General features: G+C 35.4%; 1 protein-coding gene across 1 annotated transcript in view; it reads right to left on the bottom strand.

The window, feature by feature from the left end:
* Window positions 1-18,858: 18,858 nt before the first annotated feature.
* Window positions 18,859-23,214, bottom strand: part of GRB14 (growth factor receptor bound protein 14) — a 104,059-nt gene continuing 99,703 nt past the window's right edge. The window contains exon 13 of the mRNA XM_064661037.1: window positions 18,859-19,504. Coding sequence (XP_064517107.1) covers window positions 19,390-19,504 — 115 coding nt within the window. The 3' untranslated portion in view covers window positions 18,859-19,389. The remainder of the gene's footprint in view (window positions 19,505-23,214) is intronic.

Genomic DNA, 23,214 nt, shown 5'->3' with positions numbered 1-23,214 from the left:
AGTTAAAATTAGTAAATGAACTGTAATAAACCCATATCACCTGATTGTAAACAGAATAGTCATTTTGTATTGATACTTCACGAATTTTAATAATTAAGTCTTCATTTCTTATATGACTACCAAAATACCCAAAGTCACTAGTCTTCAGTCAATTCTTAAGAAGAAAAATAATAAATAAACAGCACAATTACTGTTAGGTCCATGGGCATCCTGCCATTGTGGTTGGTAGAATTACCTTCTCATTAGAGCTTTGGGAGACTCCTAGAAGCAGAGACAGGTGTTTCCTGATTTTGGAGTAAAGGAATGTTTACTTCACATTGCACCAGCAGAAAAGCCAAGTTTCACAAGCTGTGACCAAGTAAATTAACTATGGACATTCCTTGTGACAAAGCAAATCAGTCTCCTGGGTGAAATGATTGGATGTGCTGTAAGCAACATCTTGTGCAGATTCATAGAACACAGGAAGTTTTCTGAGAACTTTCCAAGCCCCTTTTCTTCTTAAAATCAGTTAATAATCAATAACTACTTGCCAGCAGGAAACTAAATAAAATGTCAAAATGCTCTAAGCTTACAAACCTCTCTCTGGCAAACAGCAAAATAAATACAACTGACAAATTTCAACCAGATTTCTTTGGCACTTTTCCAAAGATGTGAAGAAGCGTGACACGAGTATTCTGCCAGGCCTCATGTGTCTGTGAATATTCTGTAAACAAAAGCACTTCAGCGCATCCCCAATCAAAGTCATACCAGCTGTTGTTCTTCCTGCACTTATTCTCTGCCGTGAAAAGGAAGAAAAAAAATCACACTGCCTGGACAAGAAAGGAAAAAAAAAAAACCAGGCAAAACAACACACACCAGGAAAAAGGGATATTAATGGCTGTTTCAAGAAGAAAAATTTTCTTTTCAGCAGGCATTTTGATACCCTCATAAAGAAGGGCCATAATGATTATGATGCCATAAAAAATAAAACCGTATCAAGGTAGGAATTTCATTTCCTTTTGACTCATGCAATTTTACCAGATTTCTGTAAAGTTCACAGTGCTTCAAGAAACAACAGAAAGACACATTAACTCTGCAGTAGTTCATAGAAACTTTCTATGAGATAGAAAATGTATTCATGTTGAAAATATTGAGTCACTAAGCCCTCAGACTGCATTCCAAAAGTCTACCAGAAACATTTCAATCAAGAAGTGAGTATGTGACAGCCAGGCCATTTGGGCTAAAAAGCATTGTGCAGAATTATGTTGGGTGAATCTAGTGCCCTCTAAATGACCTCATATTATGGCCATGGTATTAAGTCATGAAGAAACCTGCAAGTAAGATGAATAATTTTTCTTCCCTTAAAAAATAAAATTAAAAAAAAAAAAGCAAAGGGGAAACTCTTAAGTTCCCAGTAAGAATGTTAAATTACCCCCTCTCCCAATGGAATGTTTCACTTTCATTTCCAAGTAGCAGTAAGCCTATTGACCCCCATGGTGTTATCCTTTTCACCGCTCTTACAGTACTTTCTTTAATCTCTTGGATCAAAGATTGGTCAATAAAAATCATCTCTGCTTTTGTGGGGAGCAAACAAACTGCACCGAGTCCTATGATAATTTTAAATCTTCACTAAAGTCCCTGAGAAACAAAACAAAAAAAATGGGGAAAAAAAAAAACAAACCAGCAACAACAACAACAAAATGCTTGTATTTTGAATGATTTTATTTTGAATCAATGTAAATAAAATGATGTTATTGTTTTATACTCTTTCACACATATTGAATTAACTAGTTTTAGACCTTGAAAAACTAAAGCTAATCTATATTTAAACACCCTTATGCAATATTTCCAATCAAGTGGCTTAAGTTCTAATTGTAGAAAAATCTCTGGGTCCTCCACAAAGGTTTAAAGATTGGACAGCATTTTCACAACAGAAATATTTGTTGAGACACTTTTTAACAAACAGCCTCCAGACTATAATCATCCAAGGGCTTTGTGTTACACCTTAGGTATCAAATCTAATGAGAATTTCAGCCAGAAAAACAAAATAGAATTTTTTGCTGGGAAATAAGAAAAAACAATATCCAGAGATATTATCTTTATGCTACTTTAGCTTATAATCTAATTTTTTAATTCCTTTTCAACTTTAACCTATGTCTTCTATGTACAGCATTCATATTCTGACCTTACTATTCCAGAGTATATTTCTAATATCCATCAGCTTTCCTGTCATCTAAGCTGAAAGAAAGCGATTTCTATTTCGCTGAAACTCCTTAAAGTTACTCAGAATCACTGATCACTGCGTCTTCATCTACTCTGGACTCTCTGATGAATGTTGAGCATTTCCCTCTTCCTGAGTCTCAGGAAAAACACAGACTGTGGATGGTCCTTGTGATCTGGCTGTGACACAGGTACCACTTTGAATGGGTCCCCCAAGACAAGGTGCCTGAAGGTCTCACAGCATGCCTTGTAGACAATCTCTTGCTATCACATTTTTATTGTCACCCCCAAACTGTCCTCTTACTTCATTAATGAGCTGTTCAAACCCACATCGCTACCAAGAAGTCTCCCCATTTCACCCACTGTGTTTGCCTGGCCCTCAAAACAGGTTGTCTGCAAAGCTGCTAAGAGATTCTTTGTCAAGCACTCTTCACACATTCACTAGTAACTCTAGTTAAAAACAACACATGTATGTGCCCAGAACATTTTAGTAATAATAAACGAGAATTTCCATCATGCTGGGCTACATCTTTTCAAAGCAGAGATCCCAGACTTGGACTGTGGTTTCAGCAGACTTGAACCAAGTCTTAACAATGCTATAAATGTCCTTGTTTAGTAACAATTTCCTACTTTATTTTAGAGCTCTATGCCATTTTTTAAGTCACATTGAAAATGGATCTGAAGATTGAAAGGTGAAGGGGAATATGTTCTTATTTGTTCAGTGTGGTGCCTTGTATGCACTGGAGAGTGATAACACATCAGGCTAAACACCACCCATAATTACTGAACTATAATCATTTTCTCACACGTTTGTTGCAAGGTCAAGAGTTATTCTACTAGTGCTTTAATTTGAAATAACAGAACCTCATTTCCAAATCCACATGCCTCAACTCAAGATGCCAAAGCTGAGACAACAGTTTGTGTCCACACACCCTAACCCTGTGTTAGAAATTATGGAGTTGCACTCTGCATATCAGGTTTGGCCCTTCAAGTCCCTGGGAGAGCCAAAGATGTTCAGAAGACAGATAGAACTTAGGTGAATCCAGATTAGCGTAAAACATAAAGGGAAATCTTGCATTTGCTGCATGAACAAATTCCCCATTATTTTATTTAAAGCTTCGAGCAAACAAGCAAAATACACTCCAAACTCTGAAGAGTTGTGTGTATGTGCCCTCACCACACCTCCCACCACCCCCCATCAGGGAACATTTTGTCATTTAGAAAATAGATGAAAAAAAGTAATTTTTAAGAAACTTAGGAATTAACAGGTTGTTATCGAAGAAACAATCTTTTGTTCTATGTTGTAGAAAGGGATCCTGCTGCATGCTTCCACAGAGGTATCAGTGATATTAGTGCACAGAGAGGCTAACAAAAGGAAGCCATGCTGTCTGCTGCAGCACTAAAAATGGAGCAAAATACAGTAAGGCGAGGGAGGGGAAAAAAACTTAACAAGCTAATTTCAAGATCAATTTTAACAGCAGATTTAGAAATATGAAAGTAGAATTTGATACTTTTATGACAGGCTAACCTCACATTGATTCAATTACTTTGTTATCGTAACCCCAGAAAAACACACCTTTGTTTAGAGGTACTTCATCATGATTCAAAAAATATAATACATATACACAATTGATAGTTTTTCCTAAATCTCAGTGCATCTGACACATACATCACATGCAGCAAAAAAGAAAAGCATACATCTGTCAATACATTCTTACTGTTACACCACTTATAAGATTTCCCATACATGATAAAAGTAACTCACTTTAAATATCATGGTTTGATTTTGTTTTTTAAATAAAGCACTCTCATACTAAAAATACTTCATATAGAAAATAGGTTGCTATTCTCTAAAATTGACTCTAATGTTAGCTGAATATTAATAAAATCCATAAACCATTAGTACATTATAGCTGCTTTGTTCTGAATTACATAGACCTTTTATGTTTATTCCTCAGTGAAAATGTATAAAAAAAAATTGAAATCCTCTCTAATTGTGCTCTCTGAAGATAGCTAGTAAAATCATTTCTAGCAGCAATAAATCAATTGTAGTATTAAAATGACCTGCCAGGTGCATCTTCTGGGTATCAGACTAATTAAGGGAATGTATTAATTGCAACTATTCATCAACACCACCAATGTTAGGTAACCCTTACAATGAATCTTTTTACCATATTATACAGCAATGAAACTGCAGTTTGACAAAATATAGGGGGATTGAACAACAAAAAAAATCAAAGCTTAAAAAAAAGCAAAAAAATGTGCACAGCTTTGTTTATCACTTTGTTCCCAATTCTTTGCCAGTAAATAAACCAAACAGAAGAAGATATATGTACATATGTAATTTATACTTATACATACCTCTATCTCAGGAGAGAGTTTTACAAAGTTTCAGATACCGATGTGTGTTTTTTCCCCTCCCCCAAAATCTAATTCAGATATAAAATCATATGCATTTTCTGTAGCTATGACCCAAATTTGGATAATCAAGCCTTCACTGCAAATGACCATTTACTTCTGAAAGTAGGTTTAGTAGCATCTTCATTATTTTTCCACCAGCACTTATTTATCACTTTATGCATTCTTATAAATGCAGATAACATAATTCCAGTCTATAGTTTTTATGGTTTGCTGATTCCCCAAGTGTTATTTTCCTGGCTAAAAATAAAAAAGCTCTTCTTCAAAACTTCTGATGTGTTTTATCATCACCTTCTACAAACAAAAATTCTGGATTGCACAATAACTTCAGACATTTTAGGCAAAACACTGAAAGTTACAGGATGAAGTAAAACTCCTACAATACCAATTTCTCTGCAAGCTTTTTAGTACAGAAGATTAGAAAAGGGCTATGATTATAAACTGACAGAGGGGGGAACACATACACATCTAAGTTCAATAACAAAATACACAAAGGATAGTAAATACACAGACTAAATCCAAAAGACATGAGGACAAAATTTGGCCCACCGTTCATCTTATTCCCCGTCAGTATGCTGTAAACACTCCTATCTGAGAGACTGGTTCTTTTTGACTCACTATCTACATGTTGTACGTATTTCTAAGCGACCCTGGTATCTAAGCACTGAACATAGTTAGATATTACTATGGCTTTTCCATTGCCACCCCTTGTGACTATCACCATTATTCTCTGTCCTAGGTGAACCAAAGAGTAAGTGGCACCTGTAGATCCACAGAGACATGCTCGTGCCTGGACAAAATTTACCTTCTCTTCTGGCTGTTTATCCAGAGGTGGGCAGTACGATACAAAACCAGGTCATACTTATGAACCAGTGCATGCACAGTTATATTAGAGCACGTATCTCTTGGTTTTATTCAAAAGAAGAGGAGCCAGGGGAAACTTCACAATTCTGTGGCTCCTGCTTATGCTTTTGAAAAATCACTTTAAGCCTCCTTTCTGCAGACAACACAGAGAACTATGCACTTTGTCCCAAAGGTCACAGTACTAGATACTGGCAATCAAAGCTAGCACATGAGACTTGGACGTCAGCATTACAGTGCTGGTAACAGCACTGGTAGCAGCCTCCCAGATGACTTTCACTCAAGTGTCCAGTGCCAGGCAGAGAGTGGTTCCAGGGTCTGGGGCTTATGGCAGGCAGCCTGTTCAGCACCCGTGGCCTCTCACACCACAGTCAGCTTGCTTCTCCTTCACACACAGTTCTGCAAACACACTGCAGTCCTGACCTCCAACACTGCTTATTGTGGGTTTGAATGTTTCTTGAGCACCTACTGCCAGGAATTGTCAAAATGAATAAAATTGAAAAGAACAGTCCCACAGTGAAAAACACTTGATTCATTTTTATTTATGACTGACAAGAAGAATATACACCTTCCTACTTTTAAAGGCTGTCAAATACAGAAATTTTAAAACTATATATACAATTCACAATCGGCAATGAATTTTAAAGCCAGTCACTGTCTCCAGCTTGTGTCAATATGACTGAAGAAATGCTCTCGATCGCCTTTGGTATTCAAAGAGTTAGAAATAGAAGTTCACAAGTAAGATATTGTTCCTGTCTCTCCCTTCACTACCCAGACTGCTTTCTGATCTTCCTTTTGTCCTCAATCCTTTCCTTATCCCTTTCACCTCTCTTTCTCACTCTCACTCCGTCCCCTTGATCCATCAGACACAGCCAAGCTATCTGACACCAATGCCTTAAAGTAATTTTGGACAGAAGCAAAATGCCCTAGAATCCTTAGTAATCCTCCTCAGATCCATGTACTGAGCCCCGGTTCGGCTCTTTTATAGCCACAAACAGTCTTTCAGCTAGGTAGCCTGGAAACTGAAAGCTGTTTCAGTAACAGAGGAAGGACAACAAGTCCTGAAAGAAAATGAGCCTGCTCGGGAAGGAGGGGGGAAAAAATCCACATTCTTTTTCAGTGTTAACATTAATATAAGCTAGAATGAACAAATTGATCAATAAACAAAGGAGCTCTCTAACTGTAGTAAGAAAATGGGGAGACAGTCAGTTATGGGGGAAGGATCTGTCCTTTTGTTGCAGCTGTGTACATTCAGTATCCTGATACAAGACAACGTTTTATAAACACCAGTGGTTTTGTGAATTATTGAAACAGCTACAGTGTTCTGTAGGCCCTGAGAAAAATGTCTTTCACCCCTTATCATTCCCTATTGAGTCAAAGTGTAGTTTTTGACATGCCAGAGTGGGATTTTTCTTTGTCCTTTTCCAGTACAACTAAATCAAAAGCCATATGGAATTCAGAGAAGTAAATAAAAAATAAAACACAAAAATCAATAGACTACTGCCAAAACCCTGTGGATCGTACTAAAGTCAGTGTTAAGTTACCTTTCATGACTAAGCAAGAATCTAGAAAAACTGAAAAGATTGCTTGTACCACACTGAGTTATAGAGCTGCTTTCCCCCAGGCTTGGTGTGTACCAGCACTCTCACTCCTTCGGTACAAAAGGTAGATAGCAATGACAGACTGTGGGTCCTAAAGCTATCTCACCTTTGAGAGGAAAAAGTATTTGACAAAACTATACTTCTCAGTGTGGTAACATAATAGATCCTACTCTTTGCGGCCCAATATAAGCCCTTGTCATTCCACTATTTTCTAATCTTTTCATAGAATAATAGAATCACTTAGGTTGGAATATACAGAGCCGACATGAGTCAACACTTCCCAGGAAAAAAAAACAAAACCAAAAACCACAGTTGAATACATCCAGGGAAAGTAATATCTGGTCAAAAGCAATTAAGGATTACCTTTAAGCTGTGAGTAGTTGTACTGAAAGAATGTAGAGATTTTTGAAAGGGAAGATGAAGGAGGAAAGAGAAGGAAGACGAAGAAACTCAGGAGCCAGAAGGTGCTTCTTTCTACCAAGGCCCATCAGATTTTGGCAAGTAGCAGGACATGGAGCCAGATACCAAGCACTTGCTACCTCAGGGTAAAGGCTTATTCCTTCCTCAGCTCTGCCTTGTTGTTCCCATAGTAAATCCCCAGGGACAATGGATAGCAGAAGACTTACATTAGACTTACTCCAGCATAATGAGGAGCAGAACCTGACATGGAATTGTAGCAAATACATGCAGGTGAACTTACACATCTCCCTGCCAATGATGTTAGATCAGATTTTTGCAAGTTAAGAAAACAAAAGTTCACCCACTCTCTGCAATTAAAGTTATCAGCCATTTCTAAATCTACTAATTGGTATTTCTCTGGGAAAAAATAAAAAAAAGAAATACTGTATGAGACTTCTTTTTAAAAAAGAAAAGAGAAAAATCATCACTGAAGGAAGTAGAATATACCTGTTAGTAAGAGCTACAATACAGGATTGGCCAGCCCATCTCCTTCTCCCAAAGAAGCAATTTACAACAGTGAGAGAACGTAAGTCAGGGGATCAAACACAAGAGAAGTTTAAAAGCAGTTTTTGGCTGCAGTACTGATGCAACCTAATGGGGGCAAGAACAACTTAATGCCACACAAATCCATTTTTCTGGTAGGGCCATAAGGCTTTGAGACAACCTGACAGCTGATTCCACCTCTCTCGGGTGTCAGTAGGCACTGCTCTTTAGAAAAGCACAGCCTAGACTTAAGAAGCTTTACTCACTCTTACTTCCTTATGATGAATTACAGTATGTGCCACATCAAGAAGCAAAGACTTTCAGCATTGCCATGTCCAGTGCTCCTAGCATTAAGCTCTTAAAACAGACTGGAGTTTTTTTTAAAAATTGTGCTTCTAAACTCCATTTTTGCTTACAAAAAAAAAAAAAAAAAAAGTGTAATATAAGCTTAACAAATTAATTAAATTTAAATAAAAACACACTACCACAAAAGCCATGAGATTAGACAAGTTCATGATTTTGGAAATAGCTGATTTTTGACTGCTTTAGTCTGGTAATGACAGCTATTTGAGAATCTATCATGAGGGAGATCATTTTCTATTCATATCTGTATGCCCCCTCATAATTAATGGGAAAAACAAATCAGGAAGAAGAGTGTATGAGTTTCAATTTTGCTTTGTTTTGCCAAAACAGGCATTGTCAAGCAGAAACTTGACCCTAACTTTTGTGGATGACTGATTTCAAAACACATTTGCTTATTCTGCTTTAACAACAGTCATTAGCTTCTTTCTCCATTACTATAGTATCGAGGTAAAATTTTAGTCTCAACCACTCCAGACATCTGCCTGTTTTAGCTCTTGACTAGAGTCTATTCTACATACGAAGACATATCTATAACCTTTAGCATGCACTAAGATATTCTATACCCTGTTTTCTTAAAAAGGCATTTGGCCTCATATACTTTGTCTACAACAGCTGCAGGTCCTCTACAAAGTAATATCAAAATCCATTTATCCAAATAAAAATAAAAAAACATAAAGGAGTTTACTAGCTTCTTCCTCTTGCTCTACCTTTGCTAGGAAAGAAAAAAAAAATTCCTCTAAACCCTAACTATGAATTCTAAAAATATCTCCTCCTTACTATGTTTGTTCCAATAGATTGTTGTTCTCATTACTTCACTGTTCTCCAATACAGTTATTCTTTCAAGGGAGTAGTTGCTTTCCTCTCAGTTTTATACGCAGTTTTAACTTTTATTTATGGCAGTGCTTCATCCTTAATATAGTTGTAAAACATACCACATTTCGCCCTATTTTCATTTTGCAATTGCTCTTTTTTTCTGAAAAGTGTAATCCTTCATGGCAATTCTTTAAACAAATGCACAAAGTCTTACAAAGTTTTAATTCATTAAAAATGCAATTGTCAGATCTTATATCCAAATATAAGACAACTGTCAATCTGGAAAAAAAATTCTGTTCTTAATAATGAACCATTATTTAATGCTATTACATAGCTGAAAAATTCTAAACAATCATTTTATTTAAGCATATTTAAGATGGTTGGACCAGTTTTGCAAAACAGCTATCTGTCTTCCACTGCACTGTAGCTATGAAAAACAATTCTTCAGGACTTCAGTGGCCTTGCCTAGTGCACAAGTCAAGCTGATTTTTGCTGAATCAGGGTCTTAGTTCTAAATTATACCAATTTTTCTTTTTGCACTTCAGATTTCCTCTTAAAAAAAAAAAAAAAAAGGAAGGAGGGGTGATAGTGGCGATAAGGCAGTTTGTTTATTTGTTCAGAAACACCAGAACAGTAGAACCTCTGTCATTTAATAAAAAATAACAAAATTAAAAATAAATAAAAAAATATGAGATCTACTTTTATCAGAAATTTTCAATAGAGTTGTTCTGGTTAAGAGTCATTAGTCTTAAAAATAAAATGTAAACACATAATTTCCATGATGAAGAATAACAAGTCAAGTATTAGATTAACAGCGTAGTTACTTCCAAATGCTAGAAAATATTTACAGCATCATCCTGTGCTGTTAGTTTTCACTGCTACGATAACAGAACATTATCTGCAAAGGGGTACACTACAAATCCATTCCTATTGCTTTTCACTTTAATCATGCCAGACAACTACGAGTTTCTATAATGACAAACATAACTTTGAAATATTCTGGGCCAAAGGTGCCAAGAGACTATGACAATTTTGAATAGTATATATTTTCTTACTAAAACTAAAGAACTGTTTGTGTTTCCCAGTTCCCATAAAATTTTATGAAAATTTTATTTTGAAAATTATTATGAAAAATTAATATTTTGCTAAAGGAAATACTTACAATAATAATGGTATTAGTCCATTTTAGAAGCTAAACTTTACCCAGTATATTCTATTAATAAAGGATTATATTGCCACTGAAGTAAAGTATTACTCTCTCAGTACTTTTTAGTTGACATGACACTGTCATTAGCAGTGTAGCTTCCACATTAATGTATCACTAGAGATACAGGTATCTCTTAGTTTGTATGTACACATATATCCATACATTTCATTCAAACTACAATTAACCATCAATAGATCTGTATTCCTGCCTTTCATCCTTTTCATCCTCATTTTCCTCGGTAGACCAAACAATCGAGAATTGCATATTTCATCTATTGCCAGTGCCTCAATAATTATGATGGAGCTATAAAGGAAATTATACACTCTGCAGATGATTAAATCAGCCTAAACATTCTACTCTCATGATTCATTGTGGCATGAATGAAGAGACCATATTCTTAGCCTTATATCTGTCCTGCTAATTTTCCTTAGCTTCATTTTTTTTTTTTTGCCTGATACCTTTGATCCTTCTTTTGCTTCCCCCCCGAATCACCTGTCCCTCTCCTTTTTTCTTCTAATTAGGCCACTTCTCCATTTTTATTTTTTTTCTGTCCTTCTTGGCCCAGGTATACTTTTCTCCCTGCTCTCACCTCTTTTCCACATTATCTCTTTCTAAGTACAATACCAACGCCACATTTTTTTCCCTTTCTGATTTGTGAAACTCTTTCTTTCCTCTGTCCCTGCCCAGGCTTCCTACCCCCTGCCTATGCTTTTCCTTTCTCCTCTATTATGAGATATGGTCTCTCTTGTATTTCTAGCTCTTAAGTTAACTGAGCTTTTGGGAAAAGAAAACTACAGCTGTAGTGAAACAACATGGGTTTGTCCAAAACTACTGCTGGCAATTTGATTCAGTTAGAAGCTTTGTTTGTTTTGAAGTAATAGTATAATTGCCCTAAATCCTGGGAAATTAGAAATCAAATAAAATAAAAAATAGTAAAAAAAAAAAAAAAAAAAATCTCTTTGAGAAATGCACTTAGAGAAATCCATTTGCCAGGAGTTTCATAGACTGCATATGCTATAGGTGGTTGCTTTTTAGAGGATTATAGCACCATACGGCTCAACAGAAATTGCTAGACTTAAGTGATGTAGACTGAAGTATCTCTACTAACAACAAAACTGCACTAACATAATTCAGGGGAAGAGCTAGTTCTTCAGGTATTTAGCTGTATGGTTATAACCCTCATACGTAACATCATACACCCTCTACATCTACTCAGTTCAGCTCTCTGACACCTAATGTTTCAAATCAAGGAGAATTTTATTATAATATTTGTTCATAGTACTACATAAAGTATAGGAAGACTAAGGAAAGTGATGATCAATTGGTAATCATTTGTCAAGACCTTAGATAAAAGCACACCGAGGAAGAAATGCCATAACTGTATATTGAGTTTCCTACTTGTTCTGTCTTGAAGTATGCTGCATCAGGGCTCTTGTAACATTATCAGTACTTGTATTCTTTTGTAAACCAAAATTACACACCTTCACAATGCACCTTACTAAACACCTTCTTTTTCAAGACAACTCTTGAAACTAAATGTAGTCACTTCAATAAATCTTTCCTGATTTGGGTTGTACATTTTAATTTTCTTGTAGCCTTCTCATTTAATCTTTATAAAGACATTCCTATTCCTATTCCCATATTAAGCATATTATCTTCTCTCTATACATCTTTTCTGCAGAACACCCATTGTTACAAAACCCTCTACTGTCTTATATCTTGCTACAAAAGACAAAAAGAAAAAAAAAAGACAGGAAGATTTCTCTGGAAAATTTAGCAATCATAAATTATTATTAGATTAATGAATTCTTTCAAATGTTGTCTTTAGCTTTCTTTTTGTTTTGCCTAAGGGAAGAAGTCAAAAATAGGCCTTGGCAAAATAATCTGCGAAGTCAAACAGAGTTTTGTTGGATTAATAGCTTCACAATTTAATATATTTTCCTTCTTTTGATGATGAAAAATATACTAGTGAGAAATATTTCCAAAGTTAGGTATTCAAACATTCAATCAGAAGCATTGAGTCCTCAGAACAGTTAAACACCTTAAAGAAATCATAATGATCACACTGAGTACATTGAAAAGAGGCTAGCACTTCCTAAGGCATAAAAGGTTTATTTGGGCATCTAATTTTTTGGCACCCAGTATTAGGAGTTTTGAGGTGTAGAAATTATGGTAAACTTCGCAGAGAAGATACACTTGTGCAGCAGCATATTAATGACCTCACAGAAACCATTGCAGTCAATTGACGGTTTGCCATATCTCCATATTCAGTAGAAATGTACCAGAAAGCAATTCAAAACTGCAAAACGTGAGAAAGAATGAAGACTATTCTTTGCTAAAAAATAGCGTAAGTCAGCATTGCATGAATCAAGAAGCAACATTTCACACACAAGTTCTAGAAGGGCTTTATTAAAGATCAAGAATCAAATACATAGAATGTTTGACTGCATCTGAATCCTATACAGTGGATGAAGTTTTGCAGTTACCTGTAAATTAGAAGCAGAATTTGAAATCTTATCACAGTAATCTACAGTCTTCTTTAGAAAAGCTCTTTAGAAAGAACAAGCTCTACAATAAAATTATATTCCATTCACTGCCCCTATATATTTTAGCGTCACTTTAAGATAAATAGTGCTGTGATAAGAGGAAAAAAAACACATTAACAGTAGCATTTCAGCAAAACTATTTTATTCTGAGAAGTTCTGCAGAAACTCCACTATGCCAGTTATATTTAATTGTAACATAAAAATTAAACACCATTTACTTGATGTAAAATTGAGATAGTATGTAAATTAAGTAAGTTTCAACTCATGTCTTCTTACTCACATCTGTTGGCAGTTTAAATAGTTTTAGTGTCATTAATTGTTATAAAAGTGCAAGATTTGCTGTATGCTTGCCACTTAGGACCAAAGGCACAAAAGTCTAATTGAACTAAGTAATTAGTAATTTGTCATTTCCTATTGTCAGCAATTACTTTCCATTAGAAATCCTCACTGAAAATTCTAATTTGAAGTGAGGTTTGCATTTTATTGCTGTCCATCCAAATTAGTTTAAAATTGACAGCTACATTTTCATTTAAAAAATTAAAGATATTAAATATGCTTGAAGACACCAAGGCATATTCTACCCCATGTGTAGTTGTGATAACATATCTGGACTCATAAGAAGGAGAAGGAAAATCCAAAATACTTCTTTCTTTTCTTCAGTTATGAACTATGTACCAGCACTACATAGCAGGCCACATCAAACTCTTGTTCATGCAGATAGGGCCTTTAATTGGCAATTTAAATGGGTAACACAAACAGAGTATGACACACAAAATTCTATAAGGATTCACTGGATTTCTTACTCACTTTTACAAAAGGAACCAGAAACATGTATTGAAAATGCACATATAACAGGAATGGAACTGAGTATTTTCATGCTTTGTCCTAGGGGCTTTTCCTTGTCATTTTACTGGAAAAGCAATTTTTCTTTCACTATTTTTTAGACTTGTTAAAGCAATCAACAGTGTTCAGTTGCAAATGCTTATTGTGCAGCATGAGGTAGGAGTGCTGCAGGTTTCTCAGAAATGCACAGGACTGATTAGCCATGAGAAGGTAGAGAGGTGTCAAATGGATATGTACCATCATTTCAGGGCTCATAACATGGAACTGCCTAGCAAGCAGCAACTTCATGCCTGGTGAAATGCTTCTGCTGCCCAATACAACCAGTCCTGAAACTAGGGGACAACTAGATGTGCCAAGAGTCAAACTGGCTCAACTTTCTTGGCAGAAAGTCAAAAGTAATAATAGTATAAATTCATCACTGTCCTGGAGATCTTTTGTAAGCAAGTTACAGACCTGAACACAAGGAGCATGGGGGTTTATTTTTTTTAGCGTAAAAAATGTTCAAACCCTGAAATAAGATCATGCTTAGTTCCAGCTGACAAGCATTTCAACATAAAGCTAACAGTGTAGCAGAGGTTCATACTAAACATGATCAAAAGATACCAGCTGGATATCAGTTGCTATCCACTTGTAAGTAAGCCCCTCATAAAGTCACATACAGAACATAAAATTATATGATAATTTTTCACCATAAAATGGAGGCAGAAATTTGATGCTGAAGAAGCTGGCCAAGTGTGTAGTGATATTTTAATGTATGAATTTACACATTTTGAAAACTATGAGGACCAGGGAACAACAGAATTGCACAATTGTGTGTCTAATAATGGAACAGTTATTAGAGGTAGTATCAAGCACATTTGCACTTCAATTGTGGTACTATAGTATATTGCCATCTTTCTTTTCTTAATTTATATCATACGATAATTAACCTTTAATCTTGCAATGGTGATGAATTTCCCTTAAATAGTTATTCTACATTCATATTTCCTGAAAGCACACATCTTTCACTGAAACTCTCTCTGATAACTAGTCACGGATAACACATCACGGATAACTAGCAATCTAGATTAAGTGCACATTATTACTGTTAATTTGGAACATAATTCCCTATGAAGAAATATACCCACATGTTTACAAAAAGCTCATCACAATTAATGCTATGAGTGACAAAAGTGAATATTCTTAGTGATTCATCAGTAATAAATAACAGGCATTGTTCACAATACTTTCATAGCTGAAGTAGACTGTACCAGGGAACCTTTCAGACAGTATTATAGGCCTCTTTTCCTACACTGATTTAAGGATTCACTAGGAATAGATTTGTTATCTCTTCAGGGAAGAAAAATGAAAAAGAAAAAAAAAAAAAAAAAAGGAGGTTACAAAAGAAAACAGAAGGGGAAAATGTCATCTGGACCCTCAACACAAGTCCACTGAACTGGCAGAAACCTTAGTCCAACCCCCCACCCACCTTTCACTGCAATCAGTTTTATTTCATACCGTATTGGTAGAAGCTGATTATAATTAGATATTTGATATGTATTAAAGAAAAAACTGATCTCCAAATCTGTTTCCTAATTACGTGATTCCTAATTCCATGGGATGTTCAAAGCTAGGGTTTGGAGGTATTTTCAGAATAATAAAGATAGTGGTTATATTGCAAACCATTATTCTGCCTTTTCTACAGCTGTGTTTAATTGCCAATAAGGCACTGGACAAAACAGAGAATTAAATTAAAAGTTCAATAAACACTGATCAATATTCTTGTAAATACCAAGTCTATAAAATGATCTCTTTAAATGTAGTTATACTACAGGTACCATGTAGATAATCTGCATTTGAATTTTATGTGCTGCTTGAAAAATATAGTTAAATTTCTCCCCAGTAAAAACATTTTTAATCTAGGAATGCTGTTAAAAAAAAAAATATATATAAACCTGCCTCTATTCTTAAACTGTTGCTGTCTTCTGATTTCACATTACCTCACAATCAGCTGAATAAAGAAGTCATCTTCTGTCTAACATGTAAATAAATCATCAGCTTCAGTTACTTTACCACTAGCTGTTTGTCATTCAGAAAAATAATGGTTAATCAATGACTAATCAATGAAGATGTGTAACGTATTAGTTTGCAGTCCTTCATCATCCTATTTTCCTCAATTGCCTGGGGGTTTGTGTTCAGTACTTACAGAATCGATTACAATTGTGAGTGATCATTCAGCTCATGTTGAGAGCTGTCAGCTGTGCTTTCTGCTAGGAGTTTTTACCATCCTGTTTAATACAAGATGCTAATATTTAGCTGCATCTGACAAGCCGGATACCGTAGCAGAAAATTTTATAAGAAGTGCTTAAGTAACTAATTGCAACACTACATGTCACTTGATGAAACTAAACTTTTCCTGACTTCACAATAATCATAAGCATTACTGACTTGCTGTGGAAAATTAAAGGAAAATAGCTGTCTGCTTGAGTCTGATCATGCCTGCAGGGAAGGCCTAAGAAAGGCAACTGACAATGATGCCTTTGTGCATAACTGCAGGGGGAAAACAGATAATTCTTCAATTTTCATATAAACTGACATTCTTCACCATATGACATTCATGTGTGCACTCAATTTCCTACCAGAGATACTAGAAAAGTTGGACCCACAGACTTTTGATACATAACAACATGAATTAATAACAAAGGTTTCTATAACGAAAGTCATGTTTCACTGCTCGACAAGACTATTTGTTTTGAAGCAGATTTAAGCTTGTCACCAACATAGGGAGAAAAGATTGGCTGTTGTTCCCACACACACACCAAATATATTATTGCCAATGTATAGGTTTATTCACGTTAATTATTGTTTTCATACTTCTCTTAGAAAATGCATGTCAGTGGTAGTCATAGGGTGTGATGGTGGAAACTAATAATTGTTAATATATTTCATTAAATATTTAGAACTGAACAGTATCAATTAAAACGGCAATGCGTAAGTGAGCATTTCTAGTGGTTTTAGCTCCAACAGCTCCCTCTTGTGATTGAAATGTTAAAGCTCCCCTGCTAAAACTGCACAACATTTGGGTGGCAGGCTAAGATTATCGGCACTCTTTCCAAAGACAATATTAAAAAAAGAAGAGAAAGAGAAGTTGCTTTAGCAGCAAGTCATGATAAGATATCTTTCTAACGTAACATATTGCAATGTAATTCAATAATCAAGTTTATTATATGAATTTAATCTAGGAAAGTAAAGAGCAATTTCTCCATTAATTTAGGGAATATAACTCACCTAAGAATTCTTTTAATATTGTAGGATTTTCATCAGCTAATTCAATAGGCAGGGAAGATAGCAATAGCTTTCAGGAAAGAAGCACTTTCCTAATACACAGACTAAAAGCTGCACTAATACCCGTAGTACCGAAAATAATCAGTGTCTGATTTTAACATAGTGCATAGAAACAGTCCAAATACATCCTCTAATTCAAAACAGTCAGTGACCCATTAAAAATAGCTGCAAAGCAACATTATTACCTTGCTACAGAAAAAAACATTTGCAGTATTAAATGTTATTTTATTTCTGTGTTTTCGTCCTTCATCTGTACAGGAAATAAAATTACCTTTTGCAAAATAATACATATACCATAACTTTTTTTGGTTTATATACAGACAGATTGATATAAACCACCAATTTCTAGCATGATCAAAGATATCACTGGTGTATTGCTTATTACTGTATGCAGCAAAAATAAACTGAATTAGGTATTAATTACAAGATTAGTACTAAATGATTAAAAAAAAATATAAGGCCTACAAAGTATGTGAAGCAACGATCTCCCTACAATTAACTAACAAGTAAATACTGTAAAGGGCTAAATTAAATAGTTGTAAAAACATGACAACAATCATTATGTTTAGTTGACATTCAGAAGAAATTGTGTTTAATTTAAGATCACTTGGCTAAGCTGTCTCCCAAGGATCTGAATAAAATAAAATACTGGTAGCTTGGTTGTTTTCCCCCTGAAGTTTCCTATAAGTATAAAGGAATATTTAGATATGGTCAATTCATCTTAGCAACATCTTTAACACCCACCCCAGCTCCCAGCCCTTCAGAATGACAACACAAGTAATTGCTCTAAAACCAAAAAATAAAGGAAACAACACTTTAAACCATGGATAGCATTGTTAGTGCACACCCCTATTGTTTCACATTTCTGAAGTACCTGCCAAAGACTTAGCAAATAGGCAAAAGAGAACCATTTTCTCTTAGCTATTTGATGTCTACAGAATTGCCACATTTGGTTCAACCATTCAAGATAAGAACAAAAATACTCATCTGCTTATATCAAGTTCTATACTCTGAATTACCTTGCTTTGTGAGCTGACACTTTTTCCTTTGGTCTGGAAGCCCCCAGCTTATGCCAATACTATTGTCAATAACAGCCAGAGTATGGTGGCTATGTGGGAATAAGTTTTCTCATTTATGACTTTGCAAGCCAAACTGTGTTCTGATATTTCATTAAAATGCATTTCTAACAAACTTTTCTTAAGTGACATTGCTAATCTTTGTATTTAAAATGAAACCTTTACACCAAAACATCTAAGCAATCATATTACATAAGAGGACAAACACTAATTTTATCCAAAAAATTGATAAGCCTTATGAACTATGATATGATTCCTGATGCACAGAACATTTTTCTTTTTTTTTTCTTAAGATATAATCATCAAAACAATGACAAATGAAAGACTCAGAAAAGGTTATGACTTGACAAAGTAACATTTTTAAAACTTGGACACCAATCAAATTGATACAAGCATCAGTGATGCAACACTTTCTGACACTAAAGTCTTTACCACTGTCTAAAATATATAGAATAGCCTATTGTGATTGCTTAATGTCAACTTTTGTTCATAAACTCTTTCATAAAAGTGAAACAGGGAAAAATGATTTAAAGCAGTTCAATTTGTCTATTTACCTTAATCTTTAACTATTCCCATATGTCTTAGATACATGATGTATGACTCGCCATAAACCAATTTTTCAAAGATATACAAGATAGAAAAAAGTCAGGCTTCTAACATTTTATGCACTGAACTTTCAAAGACAGCTGGCAAAACAAGGCACTTTTAGGCTTCAGAAAAAGCTTCAGAAAGGTTTTATAAAACATTTGCATCTCTTAAATAAGATACAGTTAAACATTTCTCCAAACAAACAACCTCAAGGGAGGAAGGTCTTCTTAAAAACTTGAATTAAACCATAAACTTGAGGACTGATATTTTAATAGAACAATTAGACTTCCATTTGGAAAGTGAGTGCTTGAGCTGTGCATTCAATTCTGAAAGCCAGTCTGTGACACTGTACATTGCAAATCACAAGTGGTGTAATCTCACTTTTATGATCATATGCATAACTCAAGGTACTCAGACTTTTTCTGAGTATTTAGTAGCAATGCTCACTTTATTATGCATCAGTCTGAAGCACGGGGCAAGGCAACACACGTTTGCTTTAGTTTAGCAAGACTTTCACTGGCAATTTAGAAAACAAGAAACACACTGCACAACAAAAGTGTCTGACTTACCTCGAATGGTCAGTAGACTGGAGCAAGGTGATGTGTCAATTAGCAGGAAGTTTTTGTTCCATCCAAGAAGCTGCAGCATAGGATCCATTTGGGCATAGGGTCCCAGGTCCATGCAGGGTCCCAGGTAGGATTACTAAGAAAATTATTACTCTCACTTGAAAAAAAAAAAATTAAAAACAAAAGTATAGAATAAAAATTTGTATAGGCAGGAACAAGTTTAGCTTTCTTTTATACAATAAAAATGATTTATAATTCTGTATAAGAAACAATCTTCCATTTATATTTTTAAAATTTCATTCACATTTTTTGTTTCAATTTGAAATATTTAAATAAACTTCTACATTAAAAGACAGAATTGTGATTTTGATTACCCAAAACAGTTTATCATCAGGAGCTAATGCTTTTCGGTTAGTCTAGCAACCTACATTTTTCTGTAATTTGGTATCATTATGCATTTTGAAAACATTTGGTATCAGTTAGAGATATCTGAAAATGGAGAGGGGGGAGCGTGCATAATTTTTCCAAGACTCCAATTTCAGAAACTTCACTGTAATAAAATGTGTTTGTGCTGAAACAAAACAAGGTCAGATATGGGGGGGGGGGGGGGGGGGGGGAACAAACACAAACACCTGCAACTTATAGCTTTAGAGAAAGAAAAATAGTTTTAATCCAGTATATATATTTATACATACATTTTGAATCCTAGAATTAAAATGGCTGTTTTTTAGACTTCAAGTAAGATTGAGAAACTGACTGCAGATCATGTATACAATGTAGGGTCAATGCTGTATTGAATTTCTAGACCATTTTCAGACTACCTTCTGGCAATGGAAGCATTTTGACCACTGACACTCCCTATGGGTATATCTGACTATCCTGGTACAATGCACCATTCCCCATTATTGAATCTACAACAAACTGCTGTAGGTTATTCATTGATTGAGTGTTTAAGTGTATTCTTTGGGAGCAAATGGAGAATGAAATCTGTAAACAATCACACACACAAAATCAGCAGAATTCTTCACTTGGACGTGGTTTTCAGTTTCAGCACTTAATTATCTGTACTATTTGATAAAAACTCTGTCACTTTAAATAAAGATGCACGGGAATTTTGCATTTAAAAGTTATACCAAGTTATAAAGTGGAGCTGCACATTTTATCTCAAAGAAAAATTAAGCCATCATTGGCCAATGATGACTACACAGGGACATAAGGTTTAAGCACATCTGCCATACTTTATGCTAACATCTTTATCCAGATCAATTACAATATGCACTATCACTGTTAAATAACCAATATAGATGCAGACCACAGCTCTATAATATTCCTAATGGAGGTTAGAACAGATATTAAGAGCTACATTTTCATAAGCTCAAGCAATAATTGTCTGTGCTTGTACGCCTGTGAATATCTTCAATCAAGCTGTATTTTGATATCACAGGAAAATGTTCCTTTTTCTATTTTAACCTGTGCAAAACACTCTTTTTCTCATATATATATATATATAGCTCTGAGTTCATTTGTACAGTTTGTCTGCCACTATGTATTTATAGCTATTGCCCAAATGAGCTGTTCATACAGTACTACAGAGCTAAAAACACAAGACATACATTTGCAGCTTACTTCATCACAATGTCCACCTTTGATTTAACAAAAAAAAATATAAGAAAAGCAGTCATCTTGAGAATGAAATCATATGTCATATGATTTCAGCTTAAGAAACATTTGTATATGTCACTGCGGTACAAAAGCATAATAGAAAACTTACATTTCTTACCATTAAATCTTTAAGATTAATTTTACCATAAATCTACAAAGAAGCTTTATTACTCCCTCCCATTTTCACTGAAAAACTGCCACTACAATAATACTTTTTATTTCAAAATGACACCCAAACATCAGGAACACAGGAGTCTTTCTCATGTAAGGTCCTTTCCATAAGCATAGCAAAGATTTGACTGTCCAAAGAGTGCAGAGCTGAGTAGTCTGGAGGAAAACACACAGCACGTTGAAAATAACTTTTTTTGTTCTATGAACAGAACTTCAAACTACACTATTATTCTGTTACACTGAAGTATTGAAGAAGGATGAGAACCTGCATCTCCATGCACAAAGATATTGTAACGTAAGTTGAGCATAACCATGTTTAAAAAAAAGTCTGATCTGTCTGTAAATCGCCTAGGTATGCATATTCATAGACAAGAATATGTTTGAGTTAAGCACAGCAGGACTGCACAGGTATCATAATTCAAGTGTTTTAACTGCTCACCTACTGCGAGTCACAGAATCACAGAACATTCTGAGCTGGAAGGGATCCACAAGGATCATTGAGTCCAACTCTTAAGTGAATGGCCCATATAGGGATCAAACCTGTGACCTTGGTGTTACTGGCACCATGGTGTAACCGAGCTCATCTCAGTCCATTCATGCTCTCCTTTTCCTACTGGAACCCAGATGCATGTGTGTCTGTATTCAGATTGCAGGTTGGAACAAGGTCTTCAGCAGAGTTCCATTGGAGAGAACCTTAAGGTCACTGTAAATCCAGAAGGATTCCATTTAGGCAATCAGGGAGTAAAACTGCAAGTTGTACCATGGAGAGCATCTGCTCTGAAACTCAGAGACTCCCAACAGGAGCTTTTGAGCGGACATTCAAGTGTGTTATTAAATTGTGGCAAGGTATCAATTTCCTCTGCTGTCTGACAAGGTTCAAATTCATACCTCCTACCTCCCCAGGGGACAGCTCAACCATCTGCCAGTAATTCCAGCCTATCCTTTTCCTTCCATTTCATTGGAATCGTGCAGACATACTTGATGGGTTGGTGTGGGACAGGACAGATTCATATTTGGAAATCCAACAGTATCAGCCTCTAGATGCTTCCTTAATTCCATAGATGTCCAAAGTTCACCCAGGAATGGGATTCCATTGCAACGTATTTCTGTAGGAATCCTAGAATATTGTATCTGATCTCCAGCTGCCACTTCAGAAACATGCAGATTTCCCATAGCACATCTTTTGGCCAAATGCAGGTATGTTGAATGCTCCAAGACTCTCTGAAACAGCACAAAGTATCTACACTTTTACACAGTCTACACTTAAGTCAGCAATAGCCCATAAGGTTCCCAGGGCATCTTAGATACTAGAAGCAATCTAACCACATTAGCTTTCTTTAGATGAGATGATTAGTACAGCCAGAGTAGCCACAGCTATTGTGGTTTCATTTTTTTAGCCTGCAGTTCAGGTATCTCTTCACAACACTCACTGGACTACGGAGACTTACACACCTGTTCTGCTTCTAAATATGCCCAGAAGCATCTAATTACTGAGCACTGGACAACCATGGATTCATACAGCCCACTGGAAAGCTGCTGTTATGAATGAGATTTCATGTACTTTGTATGAAGCAGTTAATGGGTAAAACAAGCAGTCCTTGGAACAAGAAGCAGAGCACAGATTCCCCATTCCTAGCAGAATGCCCCAGTCAGGAGTCCTGCCTTTTCCCTTCAGACTAACACTTTTTTTTTTTTCTGCAAAGAAGGGGAGGAACAACCTAGATCTAGTATGACAGTGAGGCCTCTCACTAAACAAAAAACAAGGAGACATGGGTTTGAATCTGATATAGGTTCAAGTGTCTGCCAGTCAGACTTATGCTCCTTCTGCTGAACACCTCAAACCAGTGGACAGAAATTCCTTTCAAAGGAATATCGTGTTTTGCTTTTTTGTAAAGAAACTGCTCCCAGTATCAAACATTCAAGAGAAAATTAAGGTTATAAATATCACACAGAGGTATATGTTCAAGGTCTGAAAAATTAATGCAGTGCTTCAATACTGCTTGTAATCATGATTTCTTATTGACTCATTTATAT

Source organism: Pseudopipra pipra, chromosome 7, assembly GCF_036250125.1.
Source record: "Pseudopipra pipra isolate bDixPip1 chromosome 7, bDixPip1.hap1, whole genome shotgun sequence".
Classification (NCBI taxonomy): Eukaryota; Metazoa; Chordata; class Aves; order Passeriformes; family Pipridae; genus Pseudopipra; species Pseudopipra pipra.
Note: the sequence above shows the minus strand (reverse complement) of the source record. Positions and strands in the feature narration are given on the sequence as shown.